Source organism: Camelus bactrianus, chromosome 27 (genome assembly GCF_048773025.1).
Source record: "Camelus bactrianus isolate YW-2024 breed Bactrian camel chromosome 27, ASM4877302v1, whole genome shotgun sequence".
Lineage (NCBI taxonomy): Eukaryota > Metazoa > Chordata > Mammalia > Artiodactyla > Camelidae > Camelus > Camelus bactrianus.
This window is the reverse complement of record NC_133565.1, coordinates 13,253,220-13,277,887: the sequence shown is the minus strand read 5'-3', so window position 1 is coordinate 13,277,887 and position 24,668 is coordinate 13,253,220. Positions and strand designations below refer to the sequence as shown.

Below are 24,668 nucleotides of genomic sequence, written 5' to 3'. Positions count from 1 at the left end.
GTCACAGGCTGACATGCTGCCCAGTGGATGGACTCTGGAAGGAAAGGCAGGCAGACCCACAGGGCTTGTGGGAAATGCGGTCCATGCAGCCCAGTTGGCACATGGCGTGGCAGCTGTCACGGGTCAGGCTCCTTTTCCCAGGGAGGGAAGCATAAAATACTTACATTTACTTAGAACTCTATACATGCTGGCAATAAACTTGACTTTCAAAAATTGGCCTTTGCACTAAGTTTTGTTTTTTTTTTAACAGTTTTATAACTTTATACAAGTTGTTAAAATTTTCTATTGTTATAAATTAAAATTTATATCACAAATTTTAATTTTATATAAATTACTAAAAATGTATGAAGGGAAATAAGCTAAACCATTAGTAGATGTCATCTCTGGGGGGTGGGGCTGCAGGGTTTTAATTTTCCTCTCTGTGCTTTTCCATCCTTTCTAAGTGCTCTATAATGAATGTGTGTTACTTTACAATAAATAGAAAAGCTTCACTCTGGGGAAGGGCTTCTTGAGTACATTTGGAAGTGCTTGGTGCATTCTAATTTCCACATACTCCATGGTCCAAACCATCCAATTCAAAACTGTTAAAAATGTATATTAAATTATAAATTAAAATTTGTATTAAAGTTTTAAAATTTTATACAAAGTATTTCTTACAGTGTAAAGTAAAACATATGAAACCATTAACAAGGGTCATCTCTGGAGGGTGGGGCTGCAGGGTTTTAATTTTCCTCTCTATGCTTTTCCATCTTTTCTAAGTGCTCTATAATGAATGCGTGTTACTTCAAAATAAATAGAAAAGCTTCACTCTGGGGAAAGGCTTCTTGAGTACATTTGGAAGTGCTTGGTGCATTCTAATTTCCACACACTCGCCACAGTCCCAACAGTCTGATTCGTACATGAATAATGATATCATTTCCTCTTCTGTAAACCATACAAACATATTTTTTATTCTTTTTTTTTCCTTTAAAGGATGAGAAAAACCAAGTTTTAACAACCAACATTTGGCTGCAAATGGTAAGTTGAGATGGCGGCAGTCCCCACCCGTGGATCTTCCTGCTCTGACTTTGAGATGCCTGTGCTGGAATCTCAGGGGGCTGAGGCGTCCCGTGAGAAGAGCCAGGACTGTCCTCCCTGACTTCACACAAGCCAACAATGAGGCAGAGCGTCCCGCCTTTGCATGCACCATGCTGCATTCTGCAAGGCTCAGTGCATGCTCACATCTCACTATGGGGTGACCTGGGGAGATTTCAAAAGCAGAAATATACACGACAAGTCCTAAGATGCATGTTCATGTCCACAGCCAGCACTGTCACTGGTCCCCGGAGCTCAGAGCACCTGCCTCGCACTTCTTGCCTCCAGACATGCATGCTTGTTTGCTTTTCGGGGAGGCATAATTAGATTTATTTATTTAATTGTTTTTTTAATGGAGGTACTGGGAATTGAGCCCAGGACCTCAAGCATGCTAAACATGTGCTCTACCACTGAGCTATACCCTCCCCACCAGTCGTGCGTGTTTGATTGCAACAGAGCGTTACCTCAGCCAGAGGTACCTCGCACGTCCTGCTCCAGTGACCCCTGCGAGAATTCTGAGATGCTCTGCTTTTGCATTCATGTATTTTTGTCCTGACATCTAAAGTTCTAACCCAAATTTAATTAACTGTGGATTATGTCACTTCCATCCAAGTGTAAATACTGACATTTAAAAATAAAAGTCAGTCTCTAGTTTAAATTGAATCTATTTAAATGTCATATAATTTAATGCCCATATCATTAATTAAAAAAAATACAAACAAGTCTTTCTTTAACTGTTGGATAGTTTACATAGTCCCTTTTTCTCTCTTCACTTATATTTCTATTCTACGGTCCACACAGAATCCTATCCTAATGTGATGTAACTTGATGTTTGAAAGTCTTTTGTTAATCATTCTGTCTTAATTCTCTCAAATGTAAATATTTACATAAAAATCATTCCTTCAGGAAGTAAGCGTTAAGAATTTTTCTCCTGGATTGATTTAGGATTACAGTGATTATTGGTGCATAATTCATCAAAGTGACACTCGTTACAAGGTTTAAATAAATAATAAATATTAAAAATTGGAAATCTACCTTTCTACCGGAGATGGGGCTTTGTCTTTAAATTCATTTATGTATTCATAGATGATTATTTTTTATTGCTAAAATGGAGACATTGACACAGATTTAACCATCAATTCTATAACCTTTAAAAATAGATGTAGTAACATGTATAGTTTAGAATGAAAAGCACTTTGTAACAGTGATACCAGTCAGTTCCTTGAACTTCTTCCCGGTTACATGCTGAATATCATAGTTTCCATCAAGGTGTTTCAGCTGCCAACTTAGTTTCTCCTTCACTTTTGCTGCAAGCAAATAATTAAAGGGATTAGAACCCATCTGATCTGTGAAAATATTTGTCACCAAATTTTTAACAATATTGACATAGACAGTTGGTATTTTGAATTGACTTTTTCTTGGCTCTTGGGTCAGTGTCCCAAGATAAGAGTTAAGATAAAGCAAACAAGTCTTTCTTGGTGAAATGGGAGGGAGAGGCTAAAACGTAGAGGCAAAGGATGCTCCCAGGCAGTTCTTGGGCAGGTGAGTTTTAGCTGGAATACAGGTGGAAGTTGAGGGGCATGAGAAAATGAATTTATGTAACACCATCTGCTCTGTGTCCCAGAGGTACGCTTAGCTATGCCTGGGACCCCTTGCAGAATCTCCCTGTAATGAATGAAGTAGACATCTTTGAGAGTTTCCCTGCAGGATTTAAAGCAACATTCTTCCGTGTATCTCCACACCTGTGCCCACCTACTCCGGCTTCCCTCCTTTTGTCAGGGGTGCAGGATCTGCGTTTCCCAGGAGCCAGGCTGAGAGCTGGTCTTTCACAACTCTTCCTGTTGCCTTGAGCACCATCATCATGTCTGTGGGTAATTCTCGTGAGCAGACAGGCAGTCTGTCCTCGCAAACCTGCCCCCACCCTATGACTCCCTGGTTTCCTCTCACCTTTGCAGAAAGTTTCCCCCCCACCCCATGCTTCTCACTTAAATTCACCTTTATCTGGCTTTGTCTGAGCAAATCACAAACCTCCAAGTTGCTAAATATTATGAATAATACTTTTCCCCAATTTTTTTGGTGAGCATTTTCAAATATACCAGAAAGCTGAATTTATAGTGAGCATTCCTGTACCTGCCTCCTGGTTTCTTTCATTAGCATTTTACTCTACTTTCTTTATTCCCTATCTGGCCTTCTCTCCATCTGGTTTGTTTGTTTGTTTGTTTATGGTAGCATTTTAAAACTTTATTGAAGTACAGTTAACTACAGTGCATCATTTCCTGGTTTACAGCATAATGTTTCAGTCATCTAGTCTATTTTTTAATCAATGCAGTTCAAAGTAGAATAGTGGGCATCGGTGCACTTTCACCCACATATTTCATGTCGATCTTAGAGTTCAGAGGGTTTTTTTTTTAACTTTTTTTCCCCCAAGGTAAAAATTATTTGCATACAATGCAATGCACAGACCCTAAGTCTATCAGTCCATCAATTACCAGGAATGCCTTCAGCTCTGCAGTGCCCCCTGCAGTCAGGAGCAGAACTGCAGCATCACCAGGATGATAATCTAGTGTCCCTTATCTGCCAATACCTGCCCTACTTACCCTGACCCCTCTTTGGGTGGAATGCCTCTTGTTCTGGTTTTTCCAGTAATTGACTTTCTCCCTTTACCTTCCTTCTCAGGAGCATTGGGTGGAGCCCTTCCTTGAAATTCTTCCTCACTTAGTATCAGGATATCTCTCTGTTAGAGTTTCCTGCTGACTCACTGGTGACTCCTGAGTCCCTTCTGCTGTGCCTTTATATCTTTCCTGCGAGTCATCATCCCAGGAGTTGGAGGACCCAGTCTTCTGGTTTGCAGCAACGTCTGTGGTGCAATGGCACCAGCCTGACTGCCTCCCCGAAGTCTCCACGTGGGTGTTTAATAGACTCTTAAAACCACTGTGCTACAAACCACCCCTCCTCACGCTTTCACCTGTGCCCCTTCCACAGGCTTCTCCATCTGAATAAATAAATAAATGGTTCTGCTTGCTCAGACTGAAAGCCTCAGAGTCACCCATAACTTTTATCTTTCACATTTGCATCTGATCGGGCAGCAAATTCTGGAAGCCCTACCTTCAAAATTGACCCAGGAACTAACCACTGTGCATCCACCCCATGGCTTCCACCCTAGTCAAAGCAGGATCATTTCTTACCTGTGTGATTACAGAGCCTCCTAGCCAGGCTTCCTGGGGCAGCCCTTACCTGCCCTGGTGGTGTCTGTTCTCAGTGTAGCAGATAGTGTGGTCCTAGTAAAAGAAGGTGAAGTTTAAGCCTTGATCATCCTTGGCTCAGATTCCCCCCCCCCCAGGGACCCTGTCTCCATTGATGGCATATGAGCTGAAGTCCTTGAAGTGGCTTTTGACTCCCTGCCTGCCTGACCTCTGCATCCCCTCCATGATGTCCTGACACATCTCTCAGGGCACACCTGCCTCAGGACCTTTGCACTTGCTCCCTTGTCTGGAAGGCTGTTTTCCCAAGAACCACTGGATTTCTCTCCCACTTCTTCCCTCCTCTTCCTAGAGACCACCTTTCCACTGAGGTCTTTCTGAGTTCCTATGTGCTGTCCCAAGCCCTGCCCTCCCCAGCCCACTCTACTCTTCACCTTGTATCTTAGCTCTGGCTGCTGCAACAAAATACCATAAACTGGTGACCTATCAGCAACTGACAGTCATGTCTCACAGTTCTGGTGCGGGAAGTCCACATCATGGTTGCCAGTGTGGCTGCCAAGGTTCTGCTGAGGGCCCTTTTCTGGGCTGTAGGCAGCATCCTTTATGTCATGTCCTCACATTATAGACAGAGTGAGCTAGCTCTGGCCTTTTCATAAAAGGGCACTAATCTCTTTCATGGGGGCTCCACTCTCATGACCTAATCACCCCCTCTGAGTTCCACCTCCACTAGGGTTTCAACATGGGGATTTCAGGGGGAACAGAAACACGCAGTCCATAACAGCCTGCTTCGGTTTGCTTCCAAAGCACTTGTCACCATGTGACCCTCTGCACTGTTTATCTGGGCTGCAGATCTCCCACCCACACTGGCACTTCTGTACCAGGAGGGCCGGACTCCTAATATCCCCACGACTCTCACCCCCAGCTGTTGACCACAGCAGGCACTGAATGCCTCTGTGGAATAGAGTGAAACACAGCCTAACGGTGAACCTAGGAACGGCTGAGATACCATGATACAAAATAAAACCAGTTCCCACAGAACATTTGAACACTGTTGGGTAAGGGAAAGCTCTGGGAATTCTGGGGGCTGATGCAAATCCTTTCCTTTTTACATAAAACTCCCCCTTTCTCGTGCCCTCTAAAAGCATCCTTCTAAAATGTGGACATTTTTCTTATAGAGAGAGATAATGAATTTGCTCCTAGGATGATGTCAGGTCATGGACAGGTCTGTCTCCCGTGGCCTCTATTTTTTAGCCTCCAATAAGTGATTGATCTTCAGCAAGGTATATGATTTGGCATTTTTGTTCTGGTTTTTTGGGTTTTTTTTTTTGAGGGGGGGTACCCTCCCCCTGAATTCTTTTCTTTTAAACTTATTTTTTAATGTTTTTTGGGGGGAGTGTAATTAGATTTTATTTATTTATTTAATTAAAGTACTGGGGATTGAACCCAGGACCTCGTGTGTGCTAAGCACGCACTCTACCACTGAGCTATACCCTCCCCACCTATTTGGCATTTCTTAAAGAGTGTTGGTTTCCAGGGAAGATGTAGCTGGAATATTACTTACTGCCTCGAGTTCAGATGCTCCACAGATAAACATCCTTGCTTGGGAAGATGTCGCCAGGGACCTCTACATTTCTCCCAAGCCCAGCTTATTTCCAATTAAGATGTGCATTTGCAAGGAGCATCTGCAGCTTCACTTCTTTTAGTCTCATTTACCTTTTTAATTTCATTTACCTATTTGAGTCTTCTTTCCAAACACCTGCTCTGTGGAAGGCGTTGAACCAGGCCATGTGAGGGGGACCCAGAAAAGGAGGAGACCCTGTTGGTTTCTCCTCTCTGATAAACAGAAATGCCAGACACTGTGCTCATAGGTAAGAGATCAGTGGCTTGCCGAGAGCCACAACAGTAACCCACAGTTAAGGATGGTGGTTCAATCATTATGTCCCGCTGAGAGAAGAAAGTTTTATGGCAGAAGGAAGAAGGGGGCCACTCCCTTCCTCGGAGATTGAAATAGTTGACGGGAAGAAGGTTGGGAGTGTGTGTATGTGAGGTGTCAACCTACACCAAGTACTTGGTGTTGGCCACCCACAGCCAGCTCTCCGATGCTTCGGACACAGTATCCAGCAATTCGGTTCTGTTCTGAGAGTTAGCATCAGATCCTATAAAGTAAGGGCTCAGTCCCATACCTGCCCCCACTTCAGACTGTCCAGCTGAGGTTGAATTCAGACATTTAGTCATTTTCTAGAACAGCTCCTGGAACTCAAGAACCCACTTGACCTCTGTTGACTGTTTATTATAAAGGATCCCACTCAGAAACAGCTGAATGGAAGAGATGCAGGACAGGTGTGCAGGGAGGAGGGGAGCTTCCACGCCATCTGCATCCTGGCACCGTGATATATTCACCAGCCTGGGAGCTCTCTGAACCTCATGGTTCGAGAGTTTCATAACCCCATCTGCAGCCTTGCTCCTCTTCTCTGAGATAGGGATGGGGCAGGGCTGAAAGTACCCAGCCTCTATCCCAGGGCTGGTCTTTCTGGTGACCTGCTACATCCGGCCAGCCTGAAGCCCTGTGGGGGCGCCACCTGAAGTCAGCTCAGTAGAATAAAAGATGTGCTCCTCGAAAGACACTCCCATCACTTAGGAAGTTCCAAGGGTTTTAGGAGCTCTTTGCTAGGAACCAAGAAAAAAGACCAAATATATTTCTTTCTTTCTTTCTTTTTTTCAAACAATTCCCTTCTATTTTTTTAAATTAAATCTGGGGAGGAGTTAATTAGGTTTATTTATTTATTTATTTTTTCATGGAGGTGCTGGGTATTGAACCCAGGACCTTGTGCATGCTAAACACACACTCTACCACTGAGCTGTAACCCCCCCAAATACATTTCTTATTATACCATAATGTACTTTTTGTAAACAAAGGAAACGTTCCCTTTCTTCTGCTTCATTCATTTGCTCTCACTCTCTGCTCTTTTTTTTTTCTTTCTCTCTTGCTCTAAATATCCCCATGCATATATGTGTATACGTGCTTAAAAAGGGTTTCCTGTGGGCCCCAGGCAGGTTCTAATAGGGCCAGTTCTCAGACCCATGAAAGAATCGAGATTTCTACTTGCATTTTATTTAAAATTTTTTTTCTTTTATTGAAGTATAGTTGATTTAAATATCATATTCGTTTCAGGTGCATAGCAAAGTGATTCAGTTATACACATGTGTATAAACACATATATATATATATATATATATATATGTATTCTTTTTGAGATTCTTTTCCATTATAGGTTATTACAAATATTGAATATAGCTCCCTGTGCTGTACAGAAAGTCCTTGTTGTTTATTTTATATATAGCAGTATGTATCTGCAAATCCCTAACTCCCGATTTATCCCTCCACCCCCTCCCCCCTGGTAACCATAAGTTTGTTTGGTATGTCTGTGAGTCTGTTTCTGTTTTGTAAATAAATTCATTTGGGTATCATTTTTTAGATTCCACATACAAGTGATATCATATGATATTTGTCTTTCTCTGTCTGACTTATTTCACTTAGTATGATTATCTCTAGGTCCATCCGTGTTGCTGCAAATGGTATTATTTCATTCTTCTCAAGGCTACATAGTATTCCATTGTATAAATGTACCACATCTTCTTTATCCAGGCATCTGTCGATGGACGTCCAGGTTGCTTCCATGTCTTGGCTGTTGTGAATAGTGCTGCTGTGAACATTGCCTACTGTGCATTTTAGATCAAGGGCCCCTTCGTCCCTTGTGTGTTCCCTTAACCACCCTGCATAATCTTATCTTGAACACTCAAGGAGAAGAGATCACACAGAAATCGGGAGAGAAGGCACAGCACAGCCTCTTCTGATGTGAAACTCTGGGAGCACTGGCCTTTCTGGGTCTGTGCTTGTTTCCAGGTGTCCCCTGTGTGGAAACCATGCCAGCTGCTGTCTGTACAAAGATTTTACTCAGTGCCTCTGCCCTCCGGGGCCCTACAAGCTAAATGAGCAGTGAGTGCTTTGATAAGAGAGACAATCTCTCTGTGGAATGTGATAGTTTCCCGGCTGTTTCCCACATCCATTCTTAGGAAATCTGTAAAGATTTCAGGGGGCCCCCTGAGCTCTGCTCCTGCTCCCAGGACTCTTGGCACCAAGGTCCCCACTCTGCTTCCCAACCTTGAGTTGGCCCTCACTCTCTCCATCTTTGGCTGCAACTCAGTTACTACAGCACTCACATCCTCTAGGATTTTGTGAGATGGGGGGAACTTTCCTCCTTTTAAAGCCATTCTGTATCACATGCCTCCCAGGGCCGTGTGACTCACCTGCCACTACACGTTATCTTATTTCATCTTTACAGCGCCCGATGGTGTGGGGCACATGTGAGGGAACTGCAGCTCAGAGAGGGTGATTCACTTGCTCCAGCCCACGCAGCTCTTCCCTGCTGGAGTCTTGGTTACAAACCCAAGTCTGTCTGATGCCAAAGCTCCCTGCAGCCCCGCTTTCTGCTGTGAGGGTGGGAGAGACCCAACTTGACTTTGGATTAAGGGAGAGCAGTGTGAGCAGGAGGGTGGCACCTCCAGGGAAGATGCAGCCTCCCTTGTTGTGGTGCATAATCTGCCCATGCAAACACATTGGGTGAGAGGAACCCACCATACATGGTAGAGCCTGAGGGGTCACCTCCCTTGAAGTCAGATAATGAAGTTCTGAGCCCTTACTCTGTGACTGGCGAAAAAGATGTTGCTTCTCGCTGCTCCGGTTTTCTCTTGTAAATAGGAATAGTAATCACGCTGATATCCCTGCATCCTGGTGAGCACAGCTCACACACGCACGACACTGAGCAAGCAAGATGGCTGGGATGCGTGCCCATGGGGCACATGCAGCTGAATAGCAGCTCAAGGAGGAAAGATCAGAGGGGATGAGGAATTGCCAGGGAGGCTTCCTGCTGCTCAGATATGGTGCCATCAGGAGAGGTTTATGTTTGAGGGACCAAGCTCTCCCATCATGTCAGCAGGCAGGGTGTCTGCCGGCCACACCTACCTTCCTGGGCAGTTCTGGGGGCCCTAAAGCCCTGCTCTGCATGTGGTGGTGATAGTGACAGGGTCAGGCTCCGTGATAATCGGCTCCCAACCCAGAGAAGCATCCCAGGGCGGGACCTGAAAATGTGGTAAGGGAAGCACAGGTGCTCAGTGTGGAAGGGCTTATGCAAAACAACCAGAGCAAGACTGGCCCTTCCTGGGCCGTCTCCTCTTCCCAACCACACACGTCTAATCAGAAAGCTGAGAGGGGTGGGTCTCTATCCTCAATGCCCCAGGTGTTGCATCAGCACAGTACACCACAACGCATCTTCAGTCTCAGAGGTCCGTGGCTGTAAATGCTGTTACTCCACCTCTTGTGGACTTCAGGTAGTCCCAGAGCGAGGGTGCTCTCCTTTCCTCTGCAGAGGATCGTGGGATCTCCAGGACATGCCCTCTGACCCCTATTGCCAGTTTCAATAGGTCTAGGCCCACAATCCCTTGGCTGGGATCCCCAGATCTCAACAGCTCTGAAGATGACAAGGATTTTGTTTGTTTTTATTGTTTTCCTTTGATGTTTTTATAACTTTACATCAAATTCTTTGGGTCTAAAGTCAAACTGAAATGGATACGCAGTTGAGACACTTATTTTCTCAGCATAAATATGCACGTTTGCTGCAATAATCGCATGTTTGCAAATATATTTGCAATAACGATATGTTTGATTATGGGGAGATGCCCAATCCCAGCCGAGGCTGTTACGTCACATACCTTTTTAAGCCTAAGAAAGTCTGAGCTCCAGAGCAGGTGATCCCAGGGGTCCTGGGTACAGGATGGGGGCCTTTACTGGGGTCTTCTCTGATGATGGAACACCTGGAGGAGCTGCTGGGCCCAACCCTGGCAGCCCCGTGACCCTGTGGGTGATGCTGGTTGTACAGCAGTGCAGGTGGGATCCTACCTGAGCAGTCTTTACACGGTCAGTTGACCCCAGGTAGCACCGGTGTGCATGGTCCTGGGACAGAGGACCCTAGATGTGGGCCTTCCTTTTGCAAAGGTCCCTCAAGAACCAACATCAGGCCTGGTGCCAGAGAGATGAACCCGTGTTCACGTGTTTATGACTATTTCCTGCGTCTTCACCTGTACCCTGGTGTCCTGATTCAGTGTGTTACCACCAAGGCAGTTCTTGGCATTTTTGAGTTGTGGTGTCAGAAGCACTATTCCTCCATGAAAAAAAATAATTCAAGTCCAAAATCACATCCTTAGAGATGTGGGAGAGGTACTCCTGCAGCTGCATGAAGCTCTTTCATGGCAATAAATATTCTCCATTTTTTTTCCTTCCTGGTTCTTATTCTAATTGAAAGAATGCATTTGTTTTTCTAAAGTGTCCTTACAGTGGAAAACTTTGAAAGCAAAATAGTTATTCATTTGGCTAGGAAAAAAAGAAAAAAAAACCTGTCTGCTGTGGTAGGGGAAGGCTTGGGGGCAGGCAGGGGACTGGAATTAACTCTGATGCTACCCTCTGACTGTGGTCATGGTGACAACAGGATCTTAAATGGGATTTTTATGCTGTTCACAGTCATTTTGTAAAGGGTTATTTAATTTCCAGTTTCCATATATTTTACAGATAGCAACTCAATTATGTAAATAAGTGTCTAGCACTCTTTTTAGTTTGAACTTATCTAATAATATCTCATAAGATCTCTTAGTAAGCAAGGGAGCCAAGTGCTACAGACTAATGCTGCCGCCTGTGTTTGTCAGTCTTGGACAGATCACTATTTACAATGGAACATGTCAGAGTACCCGGGAGTGAAGACGGTTCGTTTCCCAGATGGCCAGATTTGGAAGCCAGACATTCTCCTCTATAACAGGTAAGGACAGTGGACAAAAAAGGAAAAAGAATTATTTCATTCTTGCGCCTGTTAACAATGAAGGATATTTGAGTCGTTTATAGAAATGCTGGATATGTTATCTATACTTTGGGACTGTTGAGCCCCACAAGGCTTTGTAAGAAGCAGCCCTGTCTTGTGTCCAGTGTTCTCTGCCCTGGCACACAAGCCTGCATGTCTCAGCACGTTGCCCCTGATGGCTGTGTCTGTAGGGCTGTGGTTACAGCAGTGTAGGTACCTGTGGGCGTACTGGCACTGAGACATTTTGCATGTGGCAGTCCCTTTGCCCCTGAATGACGGCAGTTACAGCCATAGCATGAAAAGTGTCTGGTCAGTGGGGTGCCTGGCTGAAGTCCACAGTTTGGACCCAGGTCCTCATTTGATGTGCTGCCCGATGCGCATTGAGAGCGTCCTCTACGGGGCTGCTGGGTGTGGGAGACTGTCTTCTCTAGTCACCCTCGGAAAGACATACCTGACAGAAGAAGGGCGGAGAGCAGACGTGTTCTGATTGTCCTCCTCAAGTCTGGAGAGGAACAACTCAGCAGTCATCCAAGGCCATCTGATTTGTAGAGCAGAAGCCCACAAGGCGGGTATCCAGGCTAAGTTTCTTGAAGCACTGAAATGATTTGCCAAACTGCATAGTCCAATAAGGGAACCCAGAATCTCTTCTTTCCAATAAGGTTTAGAATGTGATAACCAACTTGGGAGACAGGAGAGGGATTTCTCAGGGATGACTGCTGCCTTGGTCCCTCCTAGAGGAGAAGGATGCCGGGTGCCTTCCTGATTTCTTCTTATAAAGACTTTAGTCACATGGGATTCGGGCTCACTCTGGTGACCTCCTTTTAACTTAGTTACTTACCTCTTTGACTGAAACATTATGCTGTACACCAGAAATTGACACATTGTAACTGACTATACTTCAATTAAAAAAAAACAAAACAAAACAACTCTATGTCCAAATACAGTTATGCTCGGAGGTACTGCAGCATGTGAATTAGGACTTTGACCTGTGACTTTGAGGGGCCAGTTCAGCCTATAAGAGGGGCATTGCAGTTGACTGCTGAAGGGAAAGTGTTACGATCGAACAAGTCTGGGTGTAAATCTTGGCCATGATATTTACTATGTCTCTAAATCTTAGATGCTTCCTTTGCACAACGGGGGAAATGCCATCTTCCCAAAGTTTGGAAGGATGATTGCGGGTGTACACAGCATGCTTAGGGTAGTACTCGGCAGAGAGTAAATAGTAACATAGTTGTGTGTCTACAGGCATGATGAGGAGGATTTCTGCTTCAAGTAAGATGGTCTGGCGATTTAAAAAGAAATGCCAATCAAGTTTTTCACTGTTCTCAATTCAGTTTTTTTTTTTTCATCTGGAATCAAGAATAAATATAATATGATAGAATCTTAATAATGAGGCTATAAGAGATGGTTCTTATGGCTTATCTGTCAGACCCTGAACCCCAATAAATAAAATGTTCAGAGTTTCTAATATTCTGACTAATGAATTACTAAGTGTTCTACACATAACTGAGTTTCAAGGAGCAAAGATCCAGCCGTCTCTGTCTGACAGGTGCCCCCAGGAATGATGCACGCCCCTCCTTTCCCCTCGTCTTTCCCCTGAAGCTCCAGGTAACCGTCCTCCTCCTTCCTTTCCCTCCCGTATCCCTATTGATGCGTCCACAGCCTCCATCATGGGGTCTATCCAAGCTGCTTCCTTTTCTGCCTTAGTTTTTTTTCTGAGAAACAAGATATGGGACCTTGAATCTGAAGTAACTGTGAAGTACATGGCACTCAGGTCCACATGAATGCAGTGTGGAATAAGCAGGGTACAGAAGATATTAAGCCAGTCATAGACACATTGTTGGGCATCTTGCAGCAAACAAACTACCCTGAATTTAGTGGCTTAAAAAAATGTGTGATTTCTCGTCATGCTGTGGGCTGACTAGGTCTTGTAGCTGCCTGTCTGTTTCGTGAGATGCTGGTGGAAGGCAGTGGGCTGGGGCTCAGATGAGCTGGGATGTGGGGGGCGCATCCCCAGGGCTGGCAGTGACAGTGACTGTGGGCAGGGCCTCAGCTGGGGCTGCACCTGGGCCACCTGGCTGCCTCCTCCCTCCAGGAGACTTTTCCACATGATGTGGGCAACTCTGGTGGGGGGAGGGGGAGAGGAAGGAGGTGGGGGCTGCTGGATCCCCTGGGGACTGAGTGTAGGCACCCAGAACAGCCTGTTCACCTCACTCTGGTGGGCAGAGTCGGGAGGGGCCCAGCCTTGGTGAGGGAGGAGAAGTGATCCCCAGCTCTCCAGGGCAGGGGCGGAGGGAGAGAGGCGACGAAGACAAGCCCTGGGGAGACCAGGCATCCCAGGCTGAGACAGGGAAGTGGTGACAGGGAAGTCAGAGGAAAGATGGGAGGAGAGAAAGGACCAAAGCAGATGTACATAATGAAGGTATGGCTGAAAGGAGCACTCAGCTGAGGGTGCCCCGGGGAGCCCGCAGGATGAGGAGACACAAAATGACCTCATTATCCCTGCCTCTGAGGGCTGGCCTCTCTCTGGTCTCTGGATCCAAGTCCCGAGGTGGGTGTGGACCAGCCTTCCCCGTGCAGTCTCCTCTCACCTGCGGTTCACCACCTCGACATTTGTCCGTCACCTCACTGATGTACCTTGACTCTCCCCAGCCATTTACAACTGCCCCCTCTCAGCGTGGGATGCCCACCCTCCGCATCCCAGACCTCAGTTGGCTTCTGGACTCCATATGCATCTCTCTATCACAGAACCTCCTAGAAAGAGTTTCCTGTGCCCCATGGTATGAGGGTCCTGCCACCTCTCCTGGGCATCTAGAGACACCTGATAAATGTCTGTGCACAGACGAGGTGGAAGGAGGAAGGGGGATGCCGGCGCTAGGAGGAGGGAAGGGGGTGATTCCCTGTGATGCCAGTGCTGCTCAGGGCAGCGCAAGAAGAAAGAGGAGGGGAATCACATTGGCAGCCTGGAAAATCCGAAACCATGGGACTGAGTCAAAACATTGACACAGGAAGGAGCAAAAACAGGCCCTGAATTTAATAAGGTCCTGACCTTTTGATACTCTGTTACTGGGGATTTTGAGAGATGCTGTGTTTAATGCTTACCACCAGCCCGAGGCACAAACAATGATGTGTTCTCTCTGTGGACACGTGTGATGGTTCATTATGTGTGTGTGGGTGTGTGTGTGTTTCCTTAAGGAGGGGACATGCCATCCTTCTGTGTGAGTCGTGGTTTAGGAAGGAGCATGGATTCAGGTCAGGGGAAACACCAGCATGTGTATCACATTACTCCTTCCATTCCAGCTAGATATCGGAGTCCTAGTATGAGCCACAAATGATTTTTGAGATACAGTACATCGTCTGTCTATAAATTAGATAAACCTCTGTGGATTAGTGGTATGTATGAAAATAAGGGGGAGGGTACAGCTCAGTGGTAGACTGCATGCTTCACATGCACGAGGTCCTGGGATCAATCCCCACTACCTTCATTAAAAAAATAAGCAAATAAACCTAATCCCCCCCCAAAAAAGATAAAATATTGGGCTTAAAAAATATATGTATATACACACACACACACACACACACACATATAAAGAAAATAAATTACTTCTACCCCAAAAGTCTTAATCTCATTCAATGCCATACATTAGGAAAAATTACATTTATTTAAAACGTTTTTAATGAAGTAATTTTGGTAATCAGAAGCTATAGTAATACTTGGCATAGTATTTGTAATTCTGACTTGGTTTTGTATTATGCAAGCATTAAAAAATCTTTAGGATTCGAATATATATTTTATATTTATATCAATATATATATATATATATATATATATATATATATATATATATATATATATATATATATATATATATATATATATATATGTATCTCGGTGTTTCAGAGAGGCTGGGTCAGTGTTAAACGGCTGTCTCTGCAGCATTTCTGGGCTGGGCTGTTTTATACTTTCCCTGATGGATGGTGGACAAGTTAGGACCGCCAGCCAGCTGGCTGGGTTGCTCCGAGGAGAGGCTGGGAGCTGATAAAAGCATTCCTGTTGGATGCTGATTTTGGTAGTTTCTTGGTTGCTTCATTCTGCTTTGTGTTAAGCCTGCAGTTCCAAGATTTGCCTGAACACAGTCATCTTGCTCAAAGCGAGTAGCAACTGTGGGTGGCTTGTCACGATTTCCCTTCTTCCGCACTTTTTTGAGTGCTGTCTTCTGTCTGATTACGTTTATTGCTGTTCTAGAAGAGGGGATACAAATCCATAAAACGATAGCCTCTGGGAAGGGCTTCGGGCTGGAAAGGGGCATGAGGGAGCTTTTCGAGATGATAGCGGTTTCTGTGTCTGACTCTGTGTTGGTTCTGGGTCCCTGAGTATAATCTGCATCAAAATTCACTGAACCATACACCCCAGATCTGTGCTTTTTTGCTTGTCAATTACACATCAATTCAAAAAGTGTCAGAGGTTAAATAGCAGATGATTCACAAATCAAGAGAGAGTCAGTGACCTGAAAGACACATTGAAGTAATTTACACAGAAATACAGCCTAGAGACTCAGAAAGATGAAAAATAAGAGAAACGCGGTGACTTGGGGAATAGAGTGAGCAGATCTTAAAATGTTTAATTGATGTCCAAGGTAGAAAGAAGAGCGAAAATGAGGGAAAAGCAGTATTTAAAGAAATAGTGGCTGGGAATTTTCCAGAAATTATTTTTAAAAAACACCAATCATCAGGTAAAGGAACCCTGACCAGTCCTAACTGGGACAGACGGTATTTACTGTAGGTCATATGTATGCAGAAGAAATCACCCAAGGATTTAAAACAAGGGGTGTCTGTGGCCTCTCCTGGTTCCTGGGGGTCAGGGGTCTGGGGAATGGTTCACTGGGTGTCTGACTCCAGGTCTCTCATGCTGTTTCAGCCCAGTGTCAGCTGGGGCTGCAGTCAACTGGGAGCATGCCTGGGGCATCTTAACAAGGTGACTCATCAGATAGCTGGAAAACTGATGTTGGCCCTTAGTTCGGGGACTTAATTCTTATCATGGGAGTCTTTATGAGTTAAATTACCTCATGATGTGGTGGCTGGCTTCCCTCAGAATGAGTCATCCAGAAGCCATAGGAGGAGCTACAGTGCCTTTTGGGTGGGATGAAAGGCCTTACAGAGGAAAGCCTGAACCCTAAAGTCATCTTAGCTGCCTCTGTGCTGTGCAGCCGTGGGCAGCTGCCTCAGCCTCTCTGGGCTTCTCACTTCTTGCACCGTTTAGTTAGAAAATCCCATGACAATAATTGAATTCTTGTTGATGAATGTAATTTGGTGATGTTTTTGTTGGCTCTGGATTTTTGGACAGCAAGGGGTGTCTGCCGTCCCTTTCTTATAGCCTCTACAAAACCACATTTGCATATATGCAGGCTGCTACTGTCTGGCTCTGAGGCTACAGGCCTCTGGCTACAGCCTTCTTTCTGTCACATGTTCCCAGGACCTTGTGGCTGGTGGCAGAGCCTGGGGAGAGGGCAGTACACGCAGGACACACCCAGACGCAGTGTGGTTCACCAAGTGGGGGCTTGTGATTGTGCTAATCAATGAGTCGCCAATGAAATTGAATTAATTTTCTTCCCAAGTATCTTAGGTTTCCTTAGAAATAAGCCCAAGACAAGGATTTGAGTGCGCAGAGTTTATTTGAGAGAGGAAGTGAGATGGGAGGGAGGGAATCCAAGATGTGTTAAAAAGCTGCTGCTGTGGGCAGAGGCGCCCGGCCCCACAGGGACCTGTTGGGGGTTTATCTGCCAGAGGTTGACAGCTGATTCTGGGGTTGTCATTCTTAGCTGTCCCGCACACGGACCACGTGTGCTCTGTGCAGAGCCTTGAGCTGGCTGCTCATACTCGACGTGGGCGGCAGTCAGGGCCTGGGGCAAGGGCAGGATGGCTGTCCACGTGGTCGGCTACAGCGCAGGTAAGCAGCCCACTCAAGTTCCAATAATTTTCACTTTGTTCTGATTGAAGATCCAATCTCGGCTCCTGGTGGGAGGATAGGCGTGATGTGTGTGGTGGGGGGCATCCTAGGACTCGGGATTTCTCAGCCAACACAGAGAAGGCAGGCAGGTAGCAAAGGTCACCAAGACGAGTCTGGACCTGCATCCTCATGAGTGGCAGTTGCTCCCCCATGGGCTGCATGCGTTATCAGGGTACCACATCAGTCCACGTGTGGGGTGGGATCTTAGGGAGTGAATCTCTTAGACTCAGTGCCATTACTGCTAAGGCTGCAGAAGAAGGTGAGGGGTTGGTGCTTGCAGCCCATGGCACAGCCATGGCTGGTCTGGGGGTTCAGAGCTGGGGAATCAGGGCAGAGGCATCACTGAAAGGATATCGGATATGGCAGGAGCCTCCAGTGGAGTAAAGGTAGTTTTTCAGCCCTGGATCTTAAAGAAGGAGTTTTTAGGATGTGCTGTTATCACATCTGCATTATCAAATCTTCAGACCTACTCTTGGGGAGGCTGTTTCTAAAGGTGTAGAGTAAAGTGGATGGAGTAGGTTTTTAGGAAGTGAGAAGAAATAGCCAGCCTGTGCTCACATCTCCAAAATCCTTCTCTAAGCTGTCCGTCCACACCTCCGCTTTCTCACTGCTGCCACTGTTGATGTTTGTTTGTTTGTTTTTATTGAAGCACAGTTGATTTGCAATGTTGTGTTAGTTTCAGGTGATTCAGTTATACATACATAGATATATATATTCTTACATAGATATATAGTCTTTTTCATTATAAGTTACTACAAGTTATTGAATATAGTTCCCTATGCTCTACAGTAGGTCCTTGTTGTTTGATGTTCTTAATTTGTCCTTTCACTCATCCGGTATTTAGTGAAGGGTTACACGCTGTTATCACACACTGTTCTAGCATCTGAGGATGTAACAGCCAAGATCAAGACAAACAGAAAGCCATGCCCTCTAGAGAGAGGGAGAGAGAGGAGGGGAGAATGCTAAGCGAATTCCTGGGGCTCCAAGGATCGGGGGAGAGCCTAGTAGGTGCCGGAGCCAGAGCTGGGGTGTGAGACCAACTGAGTGGCTAGAGGGAGGCCACGGAAGAAGTCAGAGCATCAAGGGGGCAAGTGCTGTTGGCAGAGAGATCAGGTGCACCAGCCTATCAGGAAAGGATGTGAAAACCTTTGAAATGCAAATAATAATAACAATAAATGGAGAAGGAGGGAAAGGTGAGCGGGCATCGGGGGTGTGTGCTGCGTGTTTGTGGTCACGTGCACCGGCTGGGTGTCAGATCCTCTGGCGGACTCAGCTGGTCGTGGTTTTTGAACTATCTTTCAACTCTGTAAGTTCTAGAACTGGCAGTCATGCAGATGATTCCAGACCATAGAGAGGCAGATGGATTTTGTGCAGTGTGCTGACTCCTCTGAGATCAGACTGGATAGGTGGTCCTGGTTGCCTGCGTTCATGTCTGCCCTTTGGATCTGCCTCCAACTGGTTTTGGCCACCTTGCTGTTTCCTTCATTAGTTAATGACTTAAAAAAAATCTTTGAAACACGTTCATTTTATATTTGTGCAAGTGTCATGATTTTACTTTTTAAACTGTATTTTTTTTTTTTAATCACTGTGAGGCGGGAACATGTCATCTAGCTCAGTCCTTGGAACCGAAGGGGCCAGAGTACCCTGAGTGAGTGAGGGGAGTGGCTCAGAGACCCTGGGGGATGGCGCCCAAGTCTCCCAGAGCTTGGCTTTTACAGAAGGGGCTCTGATCCTCTTTGAATTTGAGTTTCCTTTCTTTTTTGCTCTGAATAACAGTCAAAATACTAATTCATATTCTCCTTCTGCTTTGCTATCAACTGATTATTTTGTCTGAAAGTTATCATCTGCTCTTCTCTGCTTATACACTCCTCCCATCTGAGGGTAGTGGATGTATTTTGCTTCTGTCATTTCCTCCAGCATCTTGGTAAAATCAGGGGAGGAGGGACACGTGGACCTGTGTCCCCATTCAGGCACTGGGAGCCCGGAGACCTGTCAGCCTCACACTGCCTCAGATCCCAGCCTGTCTGCATGGCAGGAACTGTCACTGGTGGACCTTGAGCGCCCCTGCTGGGTTCCACTCTTTCTGCAAAGGGCTGGATGGCTCTGAAGTCTGTGTTAACATCCACATCTCTCAGGGCAGGAAACTGGTGCTCAGAGAGGTTAGGCCACTTGCCCGAGGTCAACCAGCAGGGTCTGCCTGGCTCCAGAGAGTGACATATTTGCCTCTGGTTGTGATTTTAGAACTCTTATGTCTTGTTTTTCTAGAAGTTAGGCAGAGTGGAATGACTCCTCTCTCCCTCCCTCAGAATCAAATCCACCTTCAGGTCTTTTCTAGCCCATCTACCTCAGCCTTTTTTCTTTCACTTTGGAGAGGGTGAGCCTGTCTCCTCCCAGTTTCAGAGCTGCTGGGGGTTTTCATACCGCCACTTCCTGATGATCTCCCCTCAGCATCCGACAACTGATTTTTCCTTGACCAAATCCCTTGCCAGCCAGTGTGGGATGACAAAATGCAAACCACTGCACCAGAGTTTGAGCAGAATTTCAAACAGAGGGCCAGGCGCTGCAGCGAGCAGAGTTTTCTAGGGATGGCTGTGTGACTTTGCACATGTGGTGCTGGGCCAGCCCCTGGGCCCCCGTCCCCTGCACCCTGAGGGCTGCGGTCCAGCCCAAGAGCCTGGCTTGTGGAGGTGAGCGTATTGATCCCGGTGACAATCAGACCCAGAGCCAACATGGCCATAACGGTCTGTGGAATAAATACGTGAGACAGGAATTCGATGGGACGTTCAGTCACCATCATGAGCCTTCTGAGGGATGGGAGGGGTGGGCAGTGCCCTGGTGGGGGTCAAGGGCAGCTCTCACCCTGCCCCCTCCCCAGCCTGCTGTGGGGCTCCCTGCGGAATTTCCGCTGCCTCCCCAGGCTGCACTCACTGGCCGCCTGCACAGAGGAAGGAGCCCACAGAGGGACAAGACATGTGAGGTTGCTGGGCCCCCAGGGCCTCAGCTCTGCAGGGGCCAGGTCAAGCTGAGTGTGCTCATGGCTGCACCAATATGTAGAGGAACTAGACTGTGGGGCGGGGCCACCGGGCCAGCGTGTAGCTGATGCTGTCTGTTCAGCTCAGGGGACGCTTCTGCGGACCTGCTGTGTGTGAGATACCATGCTTCTAAGAGGAGGATGCTGCCCTTGAGGTGTCTGTAATCAGTTACACTTCACTTCATCCTAGTGGTCTCATCTGGTCTGATTCAGGACCACAGTGAAGTCATGTAGGATTACCATCCTCCACTCACAAATAAGGGAACTGTTTCTGAGACACAGGACTCCAAAACCTTTGACCTTTCTGACAACTGACAGCCTCTTCATGGGTATGAGACCAGGGCCCAGAAGATCATCTTACAGGGCAGGTGATGGGAGTGAGAGGTCCAGCATCTTAGAAAGATCAGGAAGAGAGAGGTCTGCAGCCAGTGGGAGGAGGGAGAAGTTGTTCCTGGTCGGGTGGCCAGATGAGACCTGTCTACCTGCGGCAGTCTGGCCGCCACTGTAATAGCACCTGGGGAAAGCACTAAGAGAGGCCACAGGCCGGGGCTCTTAGAGTGGACGGTGGGAGACAGTCTGGGAAGGGAACACATGTTGCAGGACCCCAAAAGCATTGCTTCTGATTCAAGGAAGGGTGGAGAACAGGGTAGTCGACCAGGATGAAGTTCAGTAAGGACTTCAGACTTGTCCAGCCGGCTTCTCCTCTGGGACTTTGCCCCTGATGTGCTGCTGCTCAGCCGCTGCCTCTGGGCTACCGGATGCCTCCCAAGACTCCGCTTCTCAGCATCGCGTCACGTGACAAGTCCGGGTTAACGCTCATGCCCCTCCCCGCTGGCCAGGGAGGTCTGTCCAAGGGGCCGTGTTCTAGTCACATCTTTTAGTCCCCAGAGTTCACATGGCAAACAGCACGTGGAAAGCATCCAGCTGGAGTAAGTGGATGCGGTACTAAGGACCATTACCCTGGTGCAGCAGGGAATTGCTGGAGGCCTTAGCACTTGGCACCCACTGGTTCTGTATTGATGGATTCATGCCCAACACCAGTAAATAAAAAAATCAGTGCAGTCTGGTTCTTTGGGACAGGGGTGTAAGGTTTTGGTCATAAAATGCAAATACCGAGAGTTTGAGCCTGAGAAGCAAATACCGAGTTTATCTTTCTCTTTTCTCCTTCACGTCCCACACCAGCCTGCCATGAAGGACCATCCGATTTAAACTACTCCAGTTATCTTTTAGCATGACTGATGGTCTTTTATTGAAAATGAATTATACATTCTTAATAAATCAGATCCTTCCATTATTCTTTTTATTCATTTCTTTATGAAAATGAATGTGAAAGGGCTTTATGCTTGACTGCCAAACTTGGCTGACAGTTTACTGATGAGATTCATAACCTTTGGGTTGCCCTAATATTTTGACACGTTGGCCGGGTTCTGGGCCACATCCAGGGAGGCCACCCTCACTTTTGGACCCTGGATGGCTGCAAGAACTTCTGGATCTCTGAGAATTTCATTGAGCCCAGGCATTCCTGCCATTTCGTTTCATGCATGCCCCCTCCCATTCCCAGCGTTCCCCCAGAAAAACCACCCGGAAAAGAACCACACTGAGCTCCTGATGTCACCTAGCTTCTCCCTCCCTCTGGGCTCTCTCATGTTCTTCCTGAGCCTTCTTAACTCTTTCTAGTCTTTCTTGGATTTCTCGCCCTTCACGTTTTCACTCACACTTTCTCTGACGTTCAGCAGTTTTCTGGGCCCTCGGTTGAACTTCTTTGAGCATTCACTAGCGTCTTCATCATAATCCATTTATGAGATGGGGGCAGGAGCAAGGGCTGCATCTTCCCAGTGGCCCAGAAGCCTGTGTGCTTTCCTTCGCCACTTGTATGGCTGAGCTGAATCAGGATTTATTTCAATAGCTCTGTCACCATCTTGCATGGCAGCATCTGGCCTCTGTAATTTGATGAAGGCACTGGCTCTCTTGGCATAGAGAATGGCTAAGTGAGGGTTTAGCTTGATGGCATCTGTGAACAAGTCAGTGGCTTTCTGAAGTTCACCATCATTTAGGGCATCAATGGCAGCCACTCTTTCAAAATCATTTTCTAATCATTTTCTAATACTTTTTAATAAGCCAAATGGTTTGCTTTTTATTTTGTGGGTTTTTTCCCCTAATTTTTTAATGGTATATGGTAAGGGTCTAACTTTACTTTTCTTTGAAGGATAGGAAATGGTTCTAACATGATTTATGAAACAGTCCATCCTTTTCCTGCTAAACTGAAGTGGGATGGTTGTATTCATCTATTCCTGTATCAGTAGCATACTCCGTGCTAAGGAGAATAGACAAAAAGACACATGTATCTTGAATATCATGCTGAAATTTTAAAATATCCAGGATATTGAGAAAACCTTTGGAAGTGCTCAAAGTGAAAAATTATAGTAACAAGAAATAAATTTGCCTTGGTGAATAAAGTGTTACTTTCAAATATTAGAGATGAATTCTTTTTTAAAAATAAAATCCTTTATTTAAAATCCAAGTTTCAAGTTTATAACGACGCAAGTCATTTACATCATGTCTAAAAGAGTTACTCAAGGATCTATTCCAGCAAAATGAGATTAAACCAAGGAAGATTTCTTAACATTACCCGAGGTAGCTGGGGAGGTTTAGGAATTGCTGAAGTCCTGCCCCCTGGGAACAGAACTCTCCAGGTGGAGCTGGAGGAAGAGGGAGTCCTGGCCGTGCTGGGTGCATGGTCAAGACTGGGGAGGGAGAGAGTGGTCTTGGTTCACATCCTGACTCAGATACGGTCGGCAGTTGTTGGCAAAGAAACCACTGGAAGTCATGGTTACATTTAAATATTTGATAATGTTTTAAATATAAATAATAACTTAGAGGTTTGAGTTGGCAGGAGATTGAGAAACAGAGGAATAACAGTGGACAGTTGCTGTGGGAATTCTATGGTCCATGTATGATAGATGCACCTCATTAAATGCACAAAGGTACACAGATTTAAAAAGTACAAGTGATTTTATGGGTTAAACATTTGAGTAGCTAATAGAGAAAAAGAAGTGGTGATATAACTTCCAAACCACTAGACACAAAGTAAATAATGAGTGAAAAAATTCTGTCAGTACACTTAATGCAGGAATAGAAAGTATGGTAAAAAGACAACTAACAGAACAGCAGAAATAAAACAATAACTAATCACAAAAATACAAACAGGTTTAAACCCCATAACAAGTCCTAAAACAAAATAGACTTTCTAATTGGTTGAAAGCAAACAAAAACAACCAAGTCTATGACATATATGTCGTAAAGATAGATTTTTAATCAAAATGATCCATCAGAATGAAAATAAAGCCATTGAAAATGTTGTCTGTAAAATGCCATAGAAGGAAATCCGATTTAGCAGGGTTCTTATTCAGCAAATAAACACAAAAGACAAGGGGCATGGAAAGAGACACAGTGGCAGATTTACTGAGACAGCAATGTGGTCATGAACAGTTATGTGGCGGAACAATGTGGCTTCAAAATACATGCAACCAATACTGATGGAAAACACAGAAGAAATGGACAAAATCAGAATCTCAGGAAAGATAAGTATGGTTAATAGGATGGAATAAAACAGTTGCTAAGACAGAACCAAGAAATAGAGAGATTTGTACCCAAAAGACAAAAAATACTGCTTTTAAATATTCTTGAAATATTCACAAAAACTGTCTTTGAACCACAGATAATATCTAGTGTTTTCCAAAATGTAGATTTCACATAGCTTATATTCTGTAATGACAGTGCTCTAAAAGTAGAATTTAGCAACAAGGGGATAGTAACACCGTAATGTGTATGTATGTGTGTATATAATCTCCACTTAATTTGTTGTTTAAAAAGTTCTCAAATCAACCTTTGCTTATACCAGGGAGAGTAAAAGTAGTGCCTAAAGATGAGAAAACTAGGAAGTTTGAAATTTGATTAATTAATCCTATACCTCAAAAAGTTAGGAAATGCGTATCAGAAGAAACTAGAAGGAATTAGCAGAGATACAAGAGAAATGAGTTTTTAAAGGCATAAAAAAAAGTCATTCAAAAACCAGAAGATTTAAAACTAAAATTTCATTCTTTGAAACATCAAAAAAGTGAATGAATTAAAGAATGTATATAATAAATTGAACATCTGGTTGAAAGGAGGTGATTTTCTAGGAAAATGAAAGTTATTAAATATACTTAAAAATAGAAAATCAGAACAGACTTCAAATATATTAAAACTGGAAAAGGTAGGCAAAATTTACATATTAAAAGATGCATGTTTACATTTGAATTTTATCGTCAAAGAATAAATAAATGTATAAATTATTCTAGAACACATATAAAAGATGAAAAATTTATAAATCTAACAATTATACTATGGCAAACACATCTCAGTAGAAAACTATTGACAAATATTATACATGAATATGAATGCAGATTTCC

The 24,668-nt window shown here is 45.1% G+C and overlaps 1 protein-coding gene and 1 pseudogene across 1 annotated transcript in view; one reads left to right on the top strand and one right to left on the bottom strand.

Moving 5' to 3' along the window:
• Positions 1–24,668, top strand: part of LOC105081153 (neuronal acetylcholine receptor subunit alpha-7) — a 106,589-nt gene that overhangs the window by 41,807 nt on the left and 40,114 nt on the right. The window contains exons 3-4 of the mRNA XM_074354050.1: positions 973–1,017; positions 11,031–11,140. Coding sequence (XP_074210151.1) covers positions 973–1,017; positions 11,031–11,140 — 155 coding nt within the window. The remainder of the gene's footprint in view (positions 1–972; positions 1,018–11,030; positions 11,141–24,668) is intronic.
• LOC123612902 (hsc70-interacting protein pseudogene) lies at positions 21,555–23,045 on the bottom strand (annotated as a pseudogene).